The following is a 17,450-nucleotide window of genomic DNA, read 5'->3' on the forward strand; positions in this document are numbered from 1 at the left end:
AAAATTAGATGCTCTTGGCCGGAGCGGACTATCAAAGTCAGTGTGGCGACATTTGAGCAGTTTGGCTCGCCTCTTAATGACTTGCTAAGAGAGTTTAAAGATATAATCATTTATGATGTTGCGCCAGACACACTTGAGGGTTACAATGTGTACCTTTCAAAAAGAAGGGACACAACTTTAAAAAGTCAACAGTAAAGGGCCACAACATAGAATTTCCCAAAGTAATCTAATTTACATTCATAATGTGTAGACAGAATGCAATTGATCCCATCGTTCCAATGAATTTTTGTCATGAGTTACAACTTCAACTGTATTGGGGCAAATGATTTGCTACTCATTTCATTTTGACAAGTATATGATACATAAAACTAAAGAGGTCGAAATTTAAATCCCTAACTAACTTCATTTGACATGCTTATATATATAGAGTATTATATATATGTACAAGACCAGGCTGGCCAGCGACTTTCATACAAAATAATAGCTTCTGCATGATATGCAACATTTCGGAGCTCGTTTGCAGTTATAACCACAACAACGTGAAATCGTCTAATCGATTTCTACAATGGAATTGCGGTATTGATATTATCGCATCGGGGCGGGGCTCTGTTGACTATATTCATCCAGGCTAATTCTTCAGAGATGGTCAGGTTGATGACCATCTTAGCCAAACAACTATGAAGAATCGTCAAATACACACCTTCTGATAGTTACTGCAAATTTGGTAACTTTGTAAGGGTGCAAGACAACTGCACATACACCAAAGCAAACAGCAACTAAAGCAATGGCATAAATGAAAGGCCGAGTACTGGTGAATTTCTTTGAGATTATGTTGTGACACGACTTCTTTGGCCAATCTCTGTTGTCATTAACATTCATTGCAACTTCCCTATTTATAAGTGAAACAGATTCCCCTTCACCCCGAGAATCTGAATGTTCCAAAAATGTGTGGTTCGTCTCTGCTCTCAATTTTGTAACCTGTGATATGATTAAAAATTTTAGGTCAGCAAATTCATGAACAAGCATCGCAGCTTTATCTTATATACACAAAATTATAAGAGATCTTGATGTCAAATAATCCACCAAGCAGTTAAACTTAGGCCTTGCCTAGTACGGGCAGATTCATTACAAGGATACATACATATTGTATAGGGGCAATTGATACCAGGATACTAATTAGAGGGAGGCAGAGACGTGATAATAACTAATCTCCTTAAAACTTGTGGAGTGCTATGTGTTTGAACTAATGTGGACAGAGGGTGTATAAAAAGATTATGAAGCTAAATCATCAAATTTGATTATCAAAACCAAAAAAAAAGCAAAATCTTAAAAAAAAATGTAACAAAGTTCAATAACAAAAGCACAAATCTAATGCAGATCCAAGAACTAAAAACTGATAAACATTTTAGAATATAGCCAGATATTCAATTTCAATAATTACGAGGAAACTTCATATCAAAGCCACTATTAAAGGAGAAATTTCAAAGAGAGAGACAGGGCGTGTCAATGGCCGGTACATGAGATAGTTGAAAAATGAATACTTTTACCTATGAATACTTACTCCTGAGAGGGGGGTGGAGGGTGAGGGGGCTGAGTAACGCACTACTCTCCTTTTGAGGGTAAGAAATACGGGCATACAAAACTACCCTAATTCCAATAAACAAAGATAAATTCTTTCAGATTGGGGTTTGGCAAGAACTGCAAATAAGGCAGGGTCACAATGGTCAAAAACTCAAAACAAGAAACATAGGGATTTATTAATACAAAGACAGCTTTAAGGGTAGATAATGAGCCAAGCACGGGTTGCTCTGGTTACCTCAGTCCAAAGTTCAGAACTAAAGGCACTGCACTCGGCTTAAGCTAAGGCAACAAGATGGAGCCAATATTCATTTAATTATAAATAAACCCCCTAAAAAAAAATCATAAGCAATAAGCACTCATCAGAATGGGACAATCTGTTAAATTTGGCATGCTAAACAAGGGACATACCAACTTAGAGACCAAATATCTAAACCATCACCTAACGGGAGGCCAAGGCCTGGCCATTTAATACTATTTAAAGGATCATGACGAGCCAAACATAACATTGTGCTGTTTCATGTGGCCCATTAAAAATTGAAGAAACAAGACTATCAAACAGTTGGCCTGTGCATGAATCAACAATCCTCCTAACACATAAATTACCTTTCAGTTTTCTCTCATTTCACCCTCACTTCCCAAATATTCACATTTTTACCCATTATTCACCTCATGCACTTGTTTCTCATCATTCTACAAAAAAGTTAACTCTCTGCAACCAGCCTTAGTTTTCCAATTACTAGTAATATCAAGGCGATGACTGGAAAAATGACGGGGAGGAGGATGAGATGGAGGTCGAGACAGATGGCTACATGCAACGAGATAAGATCTGATCAAGTTCAGAATGTACCGCCTTAGTTTTCCAATTACTAGTAATATTAAGGCGATGGCTGGAAAAATGACGGAGAGGAGGATGAGATGGAGGTCGAGACAGATGGCTACATGCAATGAGATAAGATCTGAACTAGTTCAGAATGTACCACAACTACTAGTTAACATTGCAAAAATGTAGTTTTAAATTCTTCATAAAGAAGTTTATTGGATCATCTGATAAAGTGGTGAAGCATTACCTGACAAGCAGTATGATCAACAGACAGCAAGTCGTCATGAGGGAAACTTCCCAAACATGTGTCAACATTTGAGACACATTCCCCACCCTGCTTCAGAATCAACTCTTTGTTGTAAGCGCTTTGGCGAAGAAAATCATTAGCCTGAGCAATATATTCCTTCAGCAACCTTCTATCCTTATCAGTATCATTATTAATCACATCACAGGAATTCATCCCAAAAAAAAACAATTTGCAGAGATTGTAGAATTTTTTCCAAGATAGAAGTGGATTTGTTGCTTATTAAGAACTTTAACAAGAAATTGTATCTCTGAATCTGAGAAGACGTTAATATGCAGTTAAGCTTCTCAGAACAAGGCTGCTTAAGCAACCATGCAACATCCAGCATAAATTCAGACAGTGCAGCTTGTCTTGAACATGAAACTTCACAAGTTCCATACGAAGAACCACTTGGTATACATTGCAACTTTTTTCTACAATTCGAGCAATCATACTTCTGATGTATCATCTTTATTTCAGAACAGACATGCTCATCTCCAATGAGAATAGGTATGAAATTGGATAGACCACACTCATTCTCGACCTGCACGGATTATTTACAAAAGACTAGTCAATAAACATGCGAATCATAATTACTCAAAAACACTTTAAAATTAAGACCAAAGTATTACAAGTTGTTTTAATATACTTTCTCTGTTTTTTATAAGTGCAAAACATGTAGGGGAAGTACAATCTTTTTGGAGAGAGAGATAGAGATAAAGTGGTCCCAAGTGGTGAGGAGAGAGAGAGAGCTCATATCCATAAGTAGTGATGTTGCACTTATTATGCAACTTCCGCAAAAGGGAAATGTTACACTTAATAAAAAACAGAAATAGATAAAGTCATACTCAACAACAGCCAAAGAGTAGCAAGAAGCGCTCTTGTAAAAAGACAAACAATAAACTCCCTGTAAGATCACACAATTTCTCTTAATACATGAAGTTTTGAAATGAGAATGCTTAGAGCATATAAAACGTAACTCCTCGGCAGCTATGGGATTAAGACCAAAAGTTCAATTGTACATATTTAAGGCTAGTGTTTTAGGATATATTCATGGTTGTCACAACCTTTTCAAAGGCCCTGTGCAAATAAGGAGTATAAAATTTGGCAAATGAGCTTCCTATACTCCCGACTTATTTTTATACCTATAACAAAGAAACAAAATCATTGTTTTACCCCCGCCCAGAAGACCAAATATATTATTGAGATCATGTGAGAACATAGGTTATAAATAAATAAATAAATAAAATACAAAAAAAATATAAAAAAAAAATAAAAATATAAATAGGTTCATAGGTTGACACTTGATAAAACTGTATTTGAGATTTTTTTTTCCTCGTTTTTTCACTTGTCATGTCCCCTACTAGCCCTACCCCCCCCCCCCCAATCTGTTTTCCTTCATCCTTTGCCCTCACTTCTTCAAAGGGAGATAATGAGGTGAACCAAGCTTGTGCTTAGGGTTTCTTTACTTGGCTTGTTAAAAAAAAAAAATTAAAAAAAAAATTAAAAAAAAAAAAAAGGATTGAAAATTGAACTACGGCACCTAGTCACATCGCCTACTTTTTCTCTCTAACAGCTACAAGGCAGGCAACCATGACCAATAGTTGAAAGTTGTAGTTTCACTTCTTTCACTTTTCTTGCTACTCTACTCATTTGTCTTTTCCCTTTACGTTTCCAAGATTCTATCTTCTAATTACTTTCTCTTAAATATGCAACTCACTTGTAATTTGTTGTAGTGACTTTTGTATGATGTTTTGAATTTACAAATTCTTAATTTTTTTCTTTCTGGCAATATGCACACTGAACTCATGTTATAAATTTTGATTTTGCCATTTTTCGTCCCCATCCACGCATCTGTATCCGTCTCTATGCTACACAGCTATTTATACTTGGACTGAAAACTAAACAAGAAAGTACAAAACCAAGTGATAGACAGCTCCCAAATAAACAGTGCATACAATTTCAAAGAAGAGATGAGCTTCATCCGTTACTAACCTCAACAAACGCAGGACCAAAGTAACTTGGTTCAGTGTGTGGCACATATATTCTGCAGAACTGATAATCATAATCAATGGCAGGCTTGTCTTCTTTTCCACGTGGAAAAGCGACATAGTAATCATGAGCCAAATACTTTCCCGCAAATGATACGAGAGACCTATTAGCAAAACCTCTTTGGTCAAAAGTAATCCCTTAACAAATAAAATGTGTGTACCAAATGATTTTTTTTTAAAGTACATTCATAAAGATGCTAAATGACTCAAATATTAAATTTCACATTTCTAAAGCAGTTCCTCCATTTCGAAAGGTGTACCCATATTCCGTTTTGAGTTGTTTTTTATTTAAATATTCTAAATATAGGTATCTATTCATCAAAAGAAAACAGACTGAGTACATGCCATTACCAAGATACTCATCACGAAAATCTTCTTATAACATGTAAGGATCATATATAAGCATCCAAATCTAGTAAGTCCGATAAATGTTGGACTTATAATATATAAACAATCTGAAATAACGATCTCTTTCAAACCATAAATAGGCTTTATTAACTTTCAGTCTTTCACAAAATTTAATGAAGGGATTTTCTATATTGTTTGTAGCCCTAAGGACTATGCATAAGCATTAATCAAATGTCCAAAAAATATATATATATATTATTAATGTCATACGTAAGAAAAAATACGAGTCATTTAATCTTATTCAACGCTTGATATGTGTTTACTGCAATTTTAGCTTTTAATACATAGCCTTTAGGACTAAGTTTGCCTTACTTTCCTTTAATTTTAACACCAGCCAATGTTCAGAACACTATTTCAACAAACACAAACTAATAACTCTATGGCCATGTACTGTTCTGCTTTATTTTTAAGAGCTTAAGACATAATATGTTTTTACCAGATAACTTCATACACAAATAAGTTTATTTTAAACAATATAATCTTCTTATGACAAGACAAGTTCAGATAAAATAAGTCCACATAATTTCTAATTAAAAAAAAGCTGAATAAAATGCCTTTTTGGATTCAATGATATCCAGCTATTTCATTGTTCTTAACACATCCCAAAATATACATCAAATTATACACCCCAAATACAACCTACATAATCAGCTATGCAGTAAACTACCTTCCTTCCCTTGTTCAAGTAGTAAAACAAATTTCAAACAACAATGAGTAAGAAAATTAGCAACCTTTGGAGCACTAATAAATAGTGTTGCAAATCGCCATGCAAAAGTTGTACATAACATAATATTCATATGCAGAGTTGCCATTTTTAGTAAACTAGTTGAAACGATAAGTGAGGGGAAAAAGAGAAATTTGGAAACAAAAGACAGACACTCAAAGCAATGGTTAAGATTTCTAATACCAGTAAAGGCTTAGAAATAAAATAAAACATATGTAGTATTTATAGATCCAGGTGATGCAACAGCAACCCCTGGACCAATTCAGATAAGTCATCTGCAAGAGAATGAAGTGTAAAAGAAAAGGGACAAAGGTTGACACAAATAAAGGACAAAAAATTATGCACAACCACCAAATATTGCAATTCTTAATATAGAAAAACTAGAATGACGAATAACACAACTAATTAAATAAATAAAAAAAAACACTAAAAAAATTCATCGTACCGAAATTTTGGCTGAAGTAAATTGCTTCCACAGGCAACAAAATCCATTGGTTTTCCAGCCTCAAAACAAGGAGGATAGACATAGTGAAGTTTTGGGGCCCGAACAGCAACCTTCACTTTCATCACGGAAGTTCCTTCTGTACATGAGAAAATGCATATGCTTGAAAATTTAAAGGCTATACCACCCGTTTCTATTGGGAAAATAAGAGGTGATGGAAGAACAAATTACAATTCTAAAATCTGACACTCACTTTCCTAAAATCCTAACAGAACATTGAGAAACATTATAAGCAACAATCTGTAACAAAATTAATTTTTTCTATCCACATCTAGTTATCAACAAAAAAGTACCCTTCAGCAAGTCTAACAATTAACAGGTTCAGCTGAGGTTTCCCAGAAGCATAGACATGCATAAAAAATTACAAACCATCTAAGAAAATTAATTTTTTCAATCTTCCACAGCAGATAATTGTGACTGATGTTCTGAAATTTTGCAGGAAGCCTATACATAATCCCTAGTGCAAGGATCAAAAACCAATATTAGTAGATGAAACAATTATAGGTCTTGTAATAGCAAAGCATCAACTAACCTCTCATAACACGAAAACTCAAATCATTCAAGTAAACCAAGGCAGCGCCTCTGCCAGACAGTATTCCTCCATGTCCAACAGAGTTTTGTACATAAGAAACAGGGTCTTCAAACAGCTGCACAAGGATATAATTTTTTTATTAATAATAAGTCAAGATGAATAGGTCAATCTAGTGTAAAAAAGATTTGGCAATATCAGAGAATACAGAACTTTTTATAGGAAAGATTTTGAGCAACCAAGGCACATCAAGTAAAAATTTCTTTCATATACATTTGAACTAAGTCTTCAAAAGTCATACTATTTTTACTTGCAATACACCTTGGCACAATATTTGAGAAAGTGATTTGAAAAGGTAAACGGATGGATTAAACTATAAAATTTAAACTGTAAGATCTTAATACTTTCTTCTTATCGTTGGTAAAGTTATTTCAGTCAATTTGTCCGTATACCTAGTCTAATATCTTATAGTGCATGCCAAAGTGGTGATTGGCAAATAAATAAAAACGGAGGAAGTAAAATTTACTTCACAAGGTAATAGAGTTGGATTTTATGATTGGATACTCCTTAGTGGTTTTATAAGGCGCAAACAATCTATTTCAGCCAGAAAAACCAAACAAATATATTACAAATGAACCATTCCATTGAAATTAGGTAATTACTAGCACACGCAGTCACCCACCATCCCAAAACTTTTGAGGGTATAGAGTTCAAGTATAAAGTTGTTGTGGCATTATTAATTATTACTTACAGAAAAGTAGATGTGATAAAAGAGAGTGGGGTATTATTTAGATGTGAGAGAAGATAGATGGCATTTTTTTATTTGAATGTGAGAGAGGGTTGGGCTATAACTTTTTGGTAGTGGAAAGAGAGATGTATTAAAATAATAGTGGGTTTTTTCCTAAATTGGAAGTGTTTAAACTAATCTAAACCAGACAAAGAGTACTCAAAATATTCAAGACGGAGGGAGTAATATTAAATCCTTCCTTAATAGATAATAATGACAATGGTTATAATGATAATAAGAATTATAAATTAAATACTGTACTGAGGTCCCAAATAAACCTTTTACTCTCAGTGGGTATGTTCAGTTCACCTTCATGCCTACATTACTTTTATTTATACTAAAGCTCACCCTAAACCATACCAAACAATTTTAAATTAAACAGGATCCAATGACTTAATTTCACAAAACATTTATTTTATTTTTTTGAAAAAGTCCTAAAGGACATTATATTTCATCAATTAAAGCCATACGGCATCTACAATTGACAATCAACGAATTTCACAAAACTTTTTAAACTGCCTTTAAAATTATTTTTTTTTCTTTTGGGTTCAACTTAGTTGTCGCATATAAAAATCAAAAAAGTAAATTTGAATACAAGAACAACGTGGACAAAGAATGAGATATGGAGTAAAAAGCTAGGTGGGTGTAAGAAAAAGGCAGACAAAGTACAAGAGTGTATGGAAAGGTATAAATATATGGGGTAAGAGAGGTAAGAGAGTAAAAGGGGTTTGCCATTGAGATAAAGTAAAAGTGAGTATAACAAAAAAAAAAATATAAATAGAAGTGAGTAAAAAAAACACCGAGGTAGTATTTTTTGTTGAATATTTTCTTCTATTCTACTACTTAAGAAAATTATATATTCATCAAAATTTACCTCTTATATGAACAATGCAAAGTATAATGCAAAGCATTACATCATATCATTTAAACCTTACCTTTACCCACATATATTGTGGCATTGAAACAAATATAGTCAATATTGTACAACCAGGACGGATATAGCCCTCCAACTCAACAGGCATGCTGGCCAACCATTGGAATATCTGTAGAAATATGCTACCAAGTCAGCTACATGTGATAGGTATCATTCAGAAAGAAACAACAATTTCAATACTATACTGCAGAATGAGAAGTAAAAATACTTGGTGCCGAAGTCGTCGAGGGAATTCTGCAGGGTTCCAGTCATAGAGTTTAAAAGAGATACGACCTGTAGGGCACTACATCAAATATTATTAACTAATGAAGTTTATAAAATTTAGGAGAAATTGAATCAGCCAACAATGAAAAAGGCTAAACTGAACCTACCGCAGATGAGTAAGCACTCTTAGTATCAGAAGGTGGGGAATATTCTCGCTCCAAATTATCTATTACTTTATCCACTGGAGTAAAAGTTAAATTGCTGTCACTCTCAATGTTCTGAGATTCCAGAGCAGAGCAAAGGTTTGACAAAGTTTTATCTTTAGAATCTTCTTTCTCAGCTATTTGACCACTTGACCATGCATTCTCTGTCATAAAAGACACGTAATTTGTAAGACATTACATTATGTTGCTAGAGAAGCCTATTCATCACACAGAAGAACATTGATTAAATCCAGATATCAGATTATCTTCACAAATGACAATAGCTTTAAGGATATTATCGTCTAGATATAATCTTCATAATATTGTATAAAATATAATGTTTTTAATTGGTCCTCCTTCTATGCCTTTTTGTGCAAAGAAAAGTTAAAATGGAGAGACCCGTTGTAACTTTGTCTGTTTGTGTAGCAGTAAACTATCTGAGTAGGAGCATAACTGATTTAAAGAGGAGCCCAAATATTGATATTGAACAAAATGTTAGAAACCTGGGATTTTCACATCAGTGTTTTGCAAAAGACAGGTCACTTGAACGGATGGTAACATGTTGATCAAGATTAGTCATGGAGCCTTTATACACTTCTCTAGAATCTCAGGACATGAAGGAAAAACCAAAGAGAAATGTTGATGGGTATTGAAGCGAAAATCTACCTTCTAATACGTTGGCCTGTCTCTCAGACTGTATAAGTTACGACGTTTGCAATGTTAGTTTCACAATATAATTGCGAAAGAAAAAGGGAAAAATCAGGCATTTAACTCCTAGAACTTTAAGCAATGCTGGCAGACTTATATGTTTTATACTTGCAGGCAGACATATATATATCATAAAATTACTGATTCAGAATACTTAGATCTGTGGATTGCTGATGTCTTAAGCTTGTATCTGGGCTCTATTTTGTTTGAAGAAAATACTCTAGAAAACAAAATTTAACTACAAATACGAATTAGATATTTATGATACCTTTCCCTGCTTCTCCATCAGAAAAGACATCTTCTGTCTGCACATCACCCTGAGGTTCTTTTTCAACAGTTCCTCTGTAATCAGCAGACTTCCTTCGCCGCCTATTGTTGTGGCGCTCTAATTTACGTCTACAACTACGTTTTCCTTCATCAAAATCTGACAGCACGTGAAACCTGCCACGAAGCACCGAGGATGATTAATTAGCATGTAATCAATCATTATACTATCAGAACAATATACTGCCTCACATTCTTCAAAACTTTACCATAACCAACACACCTCTACGATCTCACTTGTTTATTTATGTTTAACTCCAAAACATCAGTAAAAGTTTACTTATGAGAAGACCCTTTATATTACAAAATCTGCAAACGACCCCAATTTAACTAGCAATTTGAGGTTCATCAATGAACCTGTCACAAGATTCATCAAAATTAACTTCAAATTGAATTCTATAATTAATTGAACCACTAATTGAATATAATTGATATAACTAGATTTATGCCCATGCAATCACATTTTTTTTTTTAAACAACACTTTGACTGCCGATCTCATAATCTACTTTTTGTGGCTTCAGTTAGGTTCTAATTCCTTTTGTTTTGAAAAAAATTAAAGGAGAATTTTTTTCAAATTATATTAAGAAAAAATGGAGGAAATCTGCTCTAAAGGGGAAAAAAATAAATTATTGACTTATATAACTTTAATTTTTTTAATTAGTTAAAGTTGATTAATTGTCATTCAGCAACCACATTCATTAGCTATTGATAGTTACTTATAGGGCATTGTCACCATTTACCTATTTGGCGCTTGAATATATATTTCTAAAATAAATTGTACTTCCTATGTATTTAATACTTCGTCCTTTTTTTTATCATTTTCCTTTTAGGGAAGTTGAATACTAATTGCATCATTTCTATAATGGGTATACTTTCATACACTTTTTGTTTATGTTCATACACCAAATACCTATCTTAAACTTTGTGCCCAACACAAATGGTGCAATTAAAAAAAGAAAAACGGAGGAAGTATATTGCAACATGAGGGAGAGGCACAAGATTAGAGAAAGTGGCAATAGGATATAAGATACCACAAAAATAATACAAAATACCCACAAAACATGTGAATAAGTAACTTAGAAATGTATAATAAGGTTACATTGAGTATTTGTTGTGTGAAATGAGATGTTGGATGTCCTTAAAGAGAAACAATGCAAATATTTAAGATGTTCCTTAAAAGGTAATTGTTGCAAATTATAAATTTCTTTAAAAAAAAAAAGAGAAGTATGCTATCTCATTTGTATTAGCTCCGGCCAAAATATATAAAACTCATACAAAAAATAACTTTGTAAATAAAACTTTATAACTTATCATAAAAGCAACTCTAGTGTGGACTGTTACCTTTTGAATTTTAACCTAATTCCACTTACTACCATGTCTCATATTATGTGCAACATTTACTAATAACGGTTGTTACACATTATGTGCGACAAATGTTTTCTTTCTTTTTTAAGTTGTCATTTCATATATTTCCTTATCACATGCATGTTTATCTTTCTCTCTTCATTTAACACTCATAAGCAAATTTTACCTAAGAGCCCGTGTCAATATCTTTGTTGCACATAATATGAAATGGAGGTAGTAATTACTAGTAGATTCAATGAGGAAATACTTCTCTTGCAACCCCTTGATGGGTTCTTAGGCTCTTAGCACCTCCTAGTTGAAGCAACTAAATGCCTCCTCAAAACCCAAATATTTTAGTATTGTTGATTGCACTTTTTTTTTACTAAAGTGAAGTAACTCCCTCATTATCTCTTATCACCTACATCTTGATCATATCTCTTCCCATATGACTGCATATCATAAATGCTACCTTATCCCTGCCATCATAATCTGACTAAGTTGCTAAATTGGGCAACACTATTTCAAAAAGGATAGCTGGGTTAACCTTATGTAACTGTCCTCAAATTTTGAAGGATATTTTTTTCATAATTACTCTCAAGATTCAAGGGCGACCAAGCCAACATTTGTTTGCTTATGACCAAATATCTCTAAATGCAAATAAGTAAACTTTATGAAACTTAGATATTTTGGAACACACACATTGAGAGAAACACAACAAGATCCCTCATAATATAGTTTTTTTCTACAGAGTAATAAATTGGAGTAAGAATACTTTCATGGTTAGTCGGCCCAAGAGATTCAGGGTTATAATAAAGGTAGACCGTATCAACCAAGTATAGATGGAGAGAACAGTGCTTTAAGATTTTTTGCAAAATCAATTAAAACCACAAATTAATTATTTTGCCAATTACTTTAATACTCTACTATCACACTATCAAGCTTATAATGTCTATGTCTTCAACTTCTTCTGTGTATATAAGTGCGCCTTTTGCTGAAGTGCTATTAAGCTTGGCAAAGCACATTCAAGGAGGCACGCCTAAGGAGCATGAGCCACACATGAGGCGCACAACTTTTACTTTTGCTCCAGCTTTTTTTCAATAAAGAGCCTCATTAAAGTCCCCTACAAAAGCAAGACGCCAAAACCCTTGTTTTGTTTTTTTTCAAGTGTTACATTTGCCTTAATCGGCCTTTATTTTAGGTGTTGCTATTCCTTTTTTGGCAAACTACTACTCTGTACATTCTTTTATGTTTTACTTTACACTTTGGTTTGTTCTTTTTTGTTCTACTTTCTTTGTTTTGTTCTATTTTAGGAATTTTCCATTTAACATATTACCCCTTTTACCCCACATCAATTACACCTTTCCACACAATCTCTCTTACTTTATTCGGCTTTTTGTTTCACTCATCAACTTTTTTACTCTCTCTCTCTTACTTTATCTTACATCTACTTAACCTTTTCAATATTTTCTTATTTGCATATATCAATAGTAACTGAGTGGAACATCAAAGAACGGAGGGAGTAACTTTATATATCTTGCCTTTTTCTTCTTATGGTCCCCACTCCTACCAATTCATACCTTTTTTGATTATTTCTCTATTCTCATATCCTTTAATCTTTAATAAATTATTAACTTCAATATCATTTTTTACAATTTTTAATCACCTTAACTACCCTATTTACATCTTATTATATGAAAATCGTTTACATTGCCTAAGAATGTATCAGTCAAATTGTAACACTTGAAAAAAAAATGAGGAAGGAGTACATTGACTTCCACACTAAATTAGATCATCCAAAGTTTCTTGAGTCGACTTAGTCTCCACCTCCATCACCATCATATCCCAATAGTTAAATAAGTTACAAGGTATTTGGGATGACAAACAATTACTTCGTATCGTGAAGAAACAAAATTGAATGGATCCTACAAATTTATAAACATGACTGAAACATCACATCTTTGTCTTCCAACTTATAATCTAGTGTTTAATTATAGAAACTAACAATAATATAAGAATAATTATTGTCCAATACTTCACCATCAAATCAGGTGAGAAGATAAACCCACATGTACATCAATAATGATTCCTAGAATTAAAATCTCATTCCCTCACTTCATCTAGTCTCCCTCCTTTCTAGTGAAGCAAAGACCTCTCTCCTCCTTCCCTCAACTGATTACCTACCGCTTTTCTTCTCCTCTCCTCACCTTTACCCTCTTTACACGGCTACCTATAGCTTAGCCTTTCTTCCTTTGCAGACCCCTCCCTCTAAACTTTTATCCTTCTCTCCAACTCCCCCCTTTAGGCATTGCAGCCATTAAATGCAAGATACAGATCCCTTCCAAAAGCAGGTATTAGAGAGAAATTTCAAATAATCAGGTCAGTCACTATGGTAGTGTAAACTTGCAAAAGCCAGCACTAGCGTTTAGATGATAGTAATGATATAGCTGGTTGGGATGTTGTTGTGATGGTAGAGCTGAAGCTGAAAAGTGGTAAGTGGTAACATTATTTTCATATCTCTGAGGTGACCAAATTTAATGCTCCCCCCGTTTTTAAATACTTGCTCCATTTCTCCATGCGCGGAGTTTTAGGAGGAATTCGAGAAAGTAATAAAATACAAAGGTAGTGGGGTTAGTGGAAGAATAAAAAATTGTAAAAAACAAAAGTAGTTGAGAGAATTGGAGAAGAGAGAATATGAACTTAATTAAATATGATTTATGTTCTACTAAAGAGAAATGAATTAAATATTGTAAAAGCTTTCCAAATAAGGAAATGGAGCAAGTATTTAAAAACGGCCGAAAATGGAAAGTGGAGCAAGTATTTAAAAACGAAGGCAATATTAGTTATTGAGTAGATTTAATTTTCACATATGTTCACATACTACCTCTACCCCTATTTTTTCGCCCCATTGCAAATAATTGGGTCAAATATTTAAAACTTTGACCATAAATATCTATTAATCTATAAGAGATAATATACTTAAGTGGGATCTCATTGGATGCGTCCCATTGCATATTTTATTAATATCAAGTTTATAAAATGTATTTGGTTAGATTTTGGGCTTGCAGTGTAAATTCCTAATTTAAGATTTTTCTTAAAAACTAAAATTTTGGTTATGCTCATAATTTCAAAATTTTCAAAAATGTTACAAAGATTTCAACTGATAGGTTATGATTTTAACTCTTTTAAAAATGAAGAATTTAGACCAGTATTATACTCCTTCACCGCCCCCCCCCCCCCTCTTCTTACTACACAACCAAGACCATCCCCACCCTCTCTCCCTTTCCGACAGCCACATCCATTATTCTCATATCAACATCACTTGGATCACACAAATTCTGGTAGGCAACAAAACAAAGCTTAATTTTTTTTTATCACAAGAACAAGTTACACATATTGAAGAGTCAGTGACAGTTGTCAACGGTTGTTGTCAGCGAGTTCATTTTGAGCACAAGTTGTCAACAATGACAATCAATTTTGGACAGAGAGAAGTTTGATTGAATTATCCATGAAACACATTCATAATGTTAAGTCATCAATCACAATCCCATGGCAGTGGAGGCAGAACTTTTAAGGCGCTTTGGCAATTTTTTTGCAATATGGAGAAGGTTGTTGCAACTAAAATTACAAACAATCTGACAAGAGAGGTGGGAAAAATTACATAAAAGTTGTTATTTTGCAACTGAGCCACCGAAAAAGATTCAATTCTGTTTTTTGCAACTGAGCCACCAAAAAAGATTCAATTCTATTCTAAGAAAACAAAAAGAATAAAACAGAAAACATAAAGCTCTACGGATCGACAGCTTAGTTTTTCGGTGAAGCCTTACCAAATACATTGGCTTGATTACAAAATACAAAGTACAAAATATAAATTCATTCACCAACCGTAATTCTTAAACGGTTAAACTAATATCAAAACTTATTAGCAACTAATAGTAAAATCCACCAACCACTGTAGCAATATAATTATTCTAAGTTTCTACATTTTGGGTTTCAATTGCGAAATTTTGAATTCCTCCACCATTCAATTGGCTCAAAATTCTCATCACCTATCCTAAAGAATTTTGAAAATCATAACCCTGACAACTAAACAGCTTTTAAACACCAAATGAACAATTAAACTAAAACCTCAAAACAAAAGTAAATAAACAAATTGAAAAAACCCAACACTTAAAAATTAACTTACTTGCCACACTGCTGACAATATCTTTTACTCTCACCCTCAATCACAACCGAGGTAGCATTAGCACACACCAAACAAACCCGATGTCGCCGGTGATACCCTTTGAGCTCACGAATATCGACCTCACACCCGGGCACCTGACACTTCGCTACACCCGGTGTCCGCCCCATCCTCGGCCGCTTCTTTCCGGGCCCGGTCTCTTCTTCCTCCTCCTCCGCCATCAATGCATCCAACTCCGGACAAGCGCACGGCACCCGCCCCGCTAAAAAGTTCTCGCAAATCATCCTCGGGTCTCGCTTTCGCACCCGATCAGACGACCCCGATTCACCTCCATTCACCGCAACGGTCTTTCCATTATCCTCCGCGTTCGTCACCGGCGGTAGTAGCACCGGTGGCTGCTCCTTCGGCTGATCGGAAACATCCAGATTAAGCAGTAATTGATCGTCGATTGTAAAGTCAAAGAGATCACTCCACTCAAATGGCGCACCCGATTCTTCACCTCCGCCAGTCAACGGAGGTAAATCCATGGCGGAATAACACAAACCCTAACCCTAACACTAATCGAATAATAGGAGAATTGGGGGATATTGAAAATGAGGGAATTAGGTGGAGAAAATTGGAAAGGGTGGAAGGCAAGAATGAGCAGCAGGTGAAGTTGTAGGTGAGAAGTCAGCGATTAGGTGGTTTTGTTGGTCTGAAAATATGATTGGCTTTTGAATTTCTGAATTTAATCTGTTTGGTGTAAAAAGTAAATCAATTCAACTAAAATTATGACGACATTTTTGTTTCTTTGATTTGATTTCATTAATTGATGGATTGATTCCCTTTTTATCCTAGACTATGCGTGGGGTTAACGCCCAACACACCAACGAGAATTTCTCAACCTTTTATAACGCGCGTTCTTTAGGACCCTAATAACCGAAAATATTAGCCGCTCTAGCCTTTAGGCTGGTATTGTTATCTAATGTTGTTGGAGCAAACTAAAATGGAGAGTGATATTTGAGAAAAGTTGGAGATAGAATACTCACGTTTGGAGAGTTGCAAGTAGAGTACTCAAACAAGTATTTACCCCATTACAACCAGTTACCATTTGCCAAAAAATAAATAAATAAATAAATATAAATAAATAAATAAACTACTAACACATTTATTAGAAGGTACTAATGTTTGGAGAGTTTCACAATTTTCTGTTACAAAGTAGTTGTTGGAATTCAAAAAATTAGCTGCTTCCATATATATGATGCCCTATAATCATCTTCAACAAGGAGATAGACACTGCATCAAATTGGGAAAAAAAATAAATAAATAATTATAAGAAGCATTTCAAAAAATTACAGATAAAATTGAACAATTTTTTTTAAACATGTCAAGGCTGAGCATATCAGGAAGTAGATGTCACTGTGGCTTGTTATTGTCTAAGAGCAGGGCCTGGACAAAGGACAACCCTAGTAGAAGGTTCCTTGCTTGCCCTGACTATGATGCAGAAACAGAAAGGAGGGGCTGCAAGTTTTTTAAGTGGGTGGACATGGAAGACCCCAATGCTTGGCATACTGAGGTTATATTGGGGCTTATGCAAGAGAAGCAGGAACTCATTTAAGAATGAAGTTATGTCTATGAGGAAGGAATTGAAGCAAGCAAACTAGTATGCAAGGAATTGAAGATTGAAAGTGATTATTTGATGTTGAAAATAAGAAGGGCTTCTAGGATAAATTTGGGGATTAATTGTGACCTATGGAAGGTTGTTCTTGTGTTGGTTGTGGCGTGAATTTGGTTTGCATTGAAGAAATGAACAATTTAAGCATTAAAAAGTATTAGATTGTACCTGATGCAGCTATTGCTTGCTAATTTTCTTCTTTCTAGCTAAATC

General features: G+C 34.2%; 1 protein-coding gene across 1 annotated transcript; it reads right to left on the bottom strand.

The window, feature by feature from the left end:
* Positions 1 to 212: 212 nt before the first annotated feature.
* LOC110738023 (squamosa promoter-binding-like protein 7) lies at positions 213 to 16,383 on the bottom strand. Its single transcript, XM_021918381.1, is given in 11 exon segments — positions 213 to 978; positions 2,649 to 2,870; positions 2,872 to 3,228; positions 4,680 to 4,839; positions 6,313 to 6,448; positions 6,902 to 7,016; positions 8,621 to 8,728; positions 8,828 to 8,902; positions 8,991 to 9,190; positions 10,003 to 10,175; positions 15,587 to 16,383. Coding segments are annotated over 11 exon segments (2,373 nt in total). The 5' UTR covers positions 16,111 to 16,383; the 3' UTR covers positions 213 to 675.
* Positions 16,384 to 17,450: the final 1,067 nt, after the last annotated feature.

This window comes from Chenopodium quinoa, unplaced genomic scaffold (assembly GCF_001683475.1).
Source record: "Chenopodium quinoa cultivar QQ74 unplaced genomic scaffold, ASM168347v1, whole genome shotgun sequence".
NCBI lineage: Eukaryota > Viridiplantae > Streptophyta > Magnoliopsida > Caryophyllales > Amaranthaceae > Chenopodium > Chenopodium quinoa.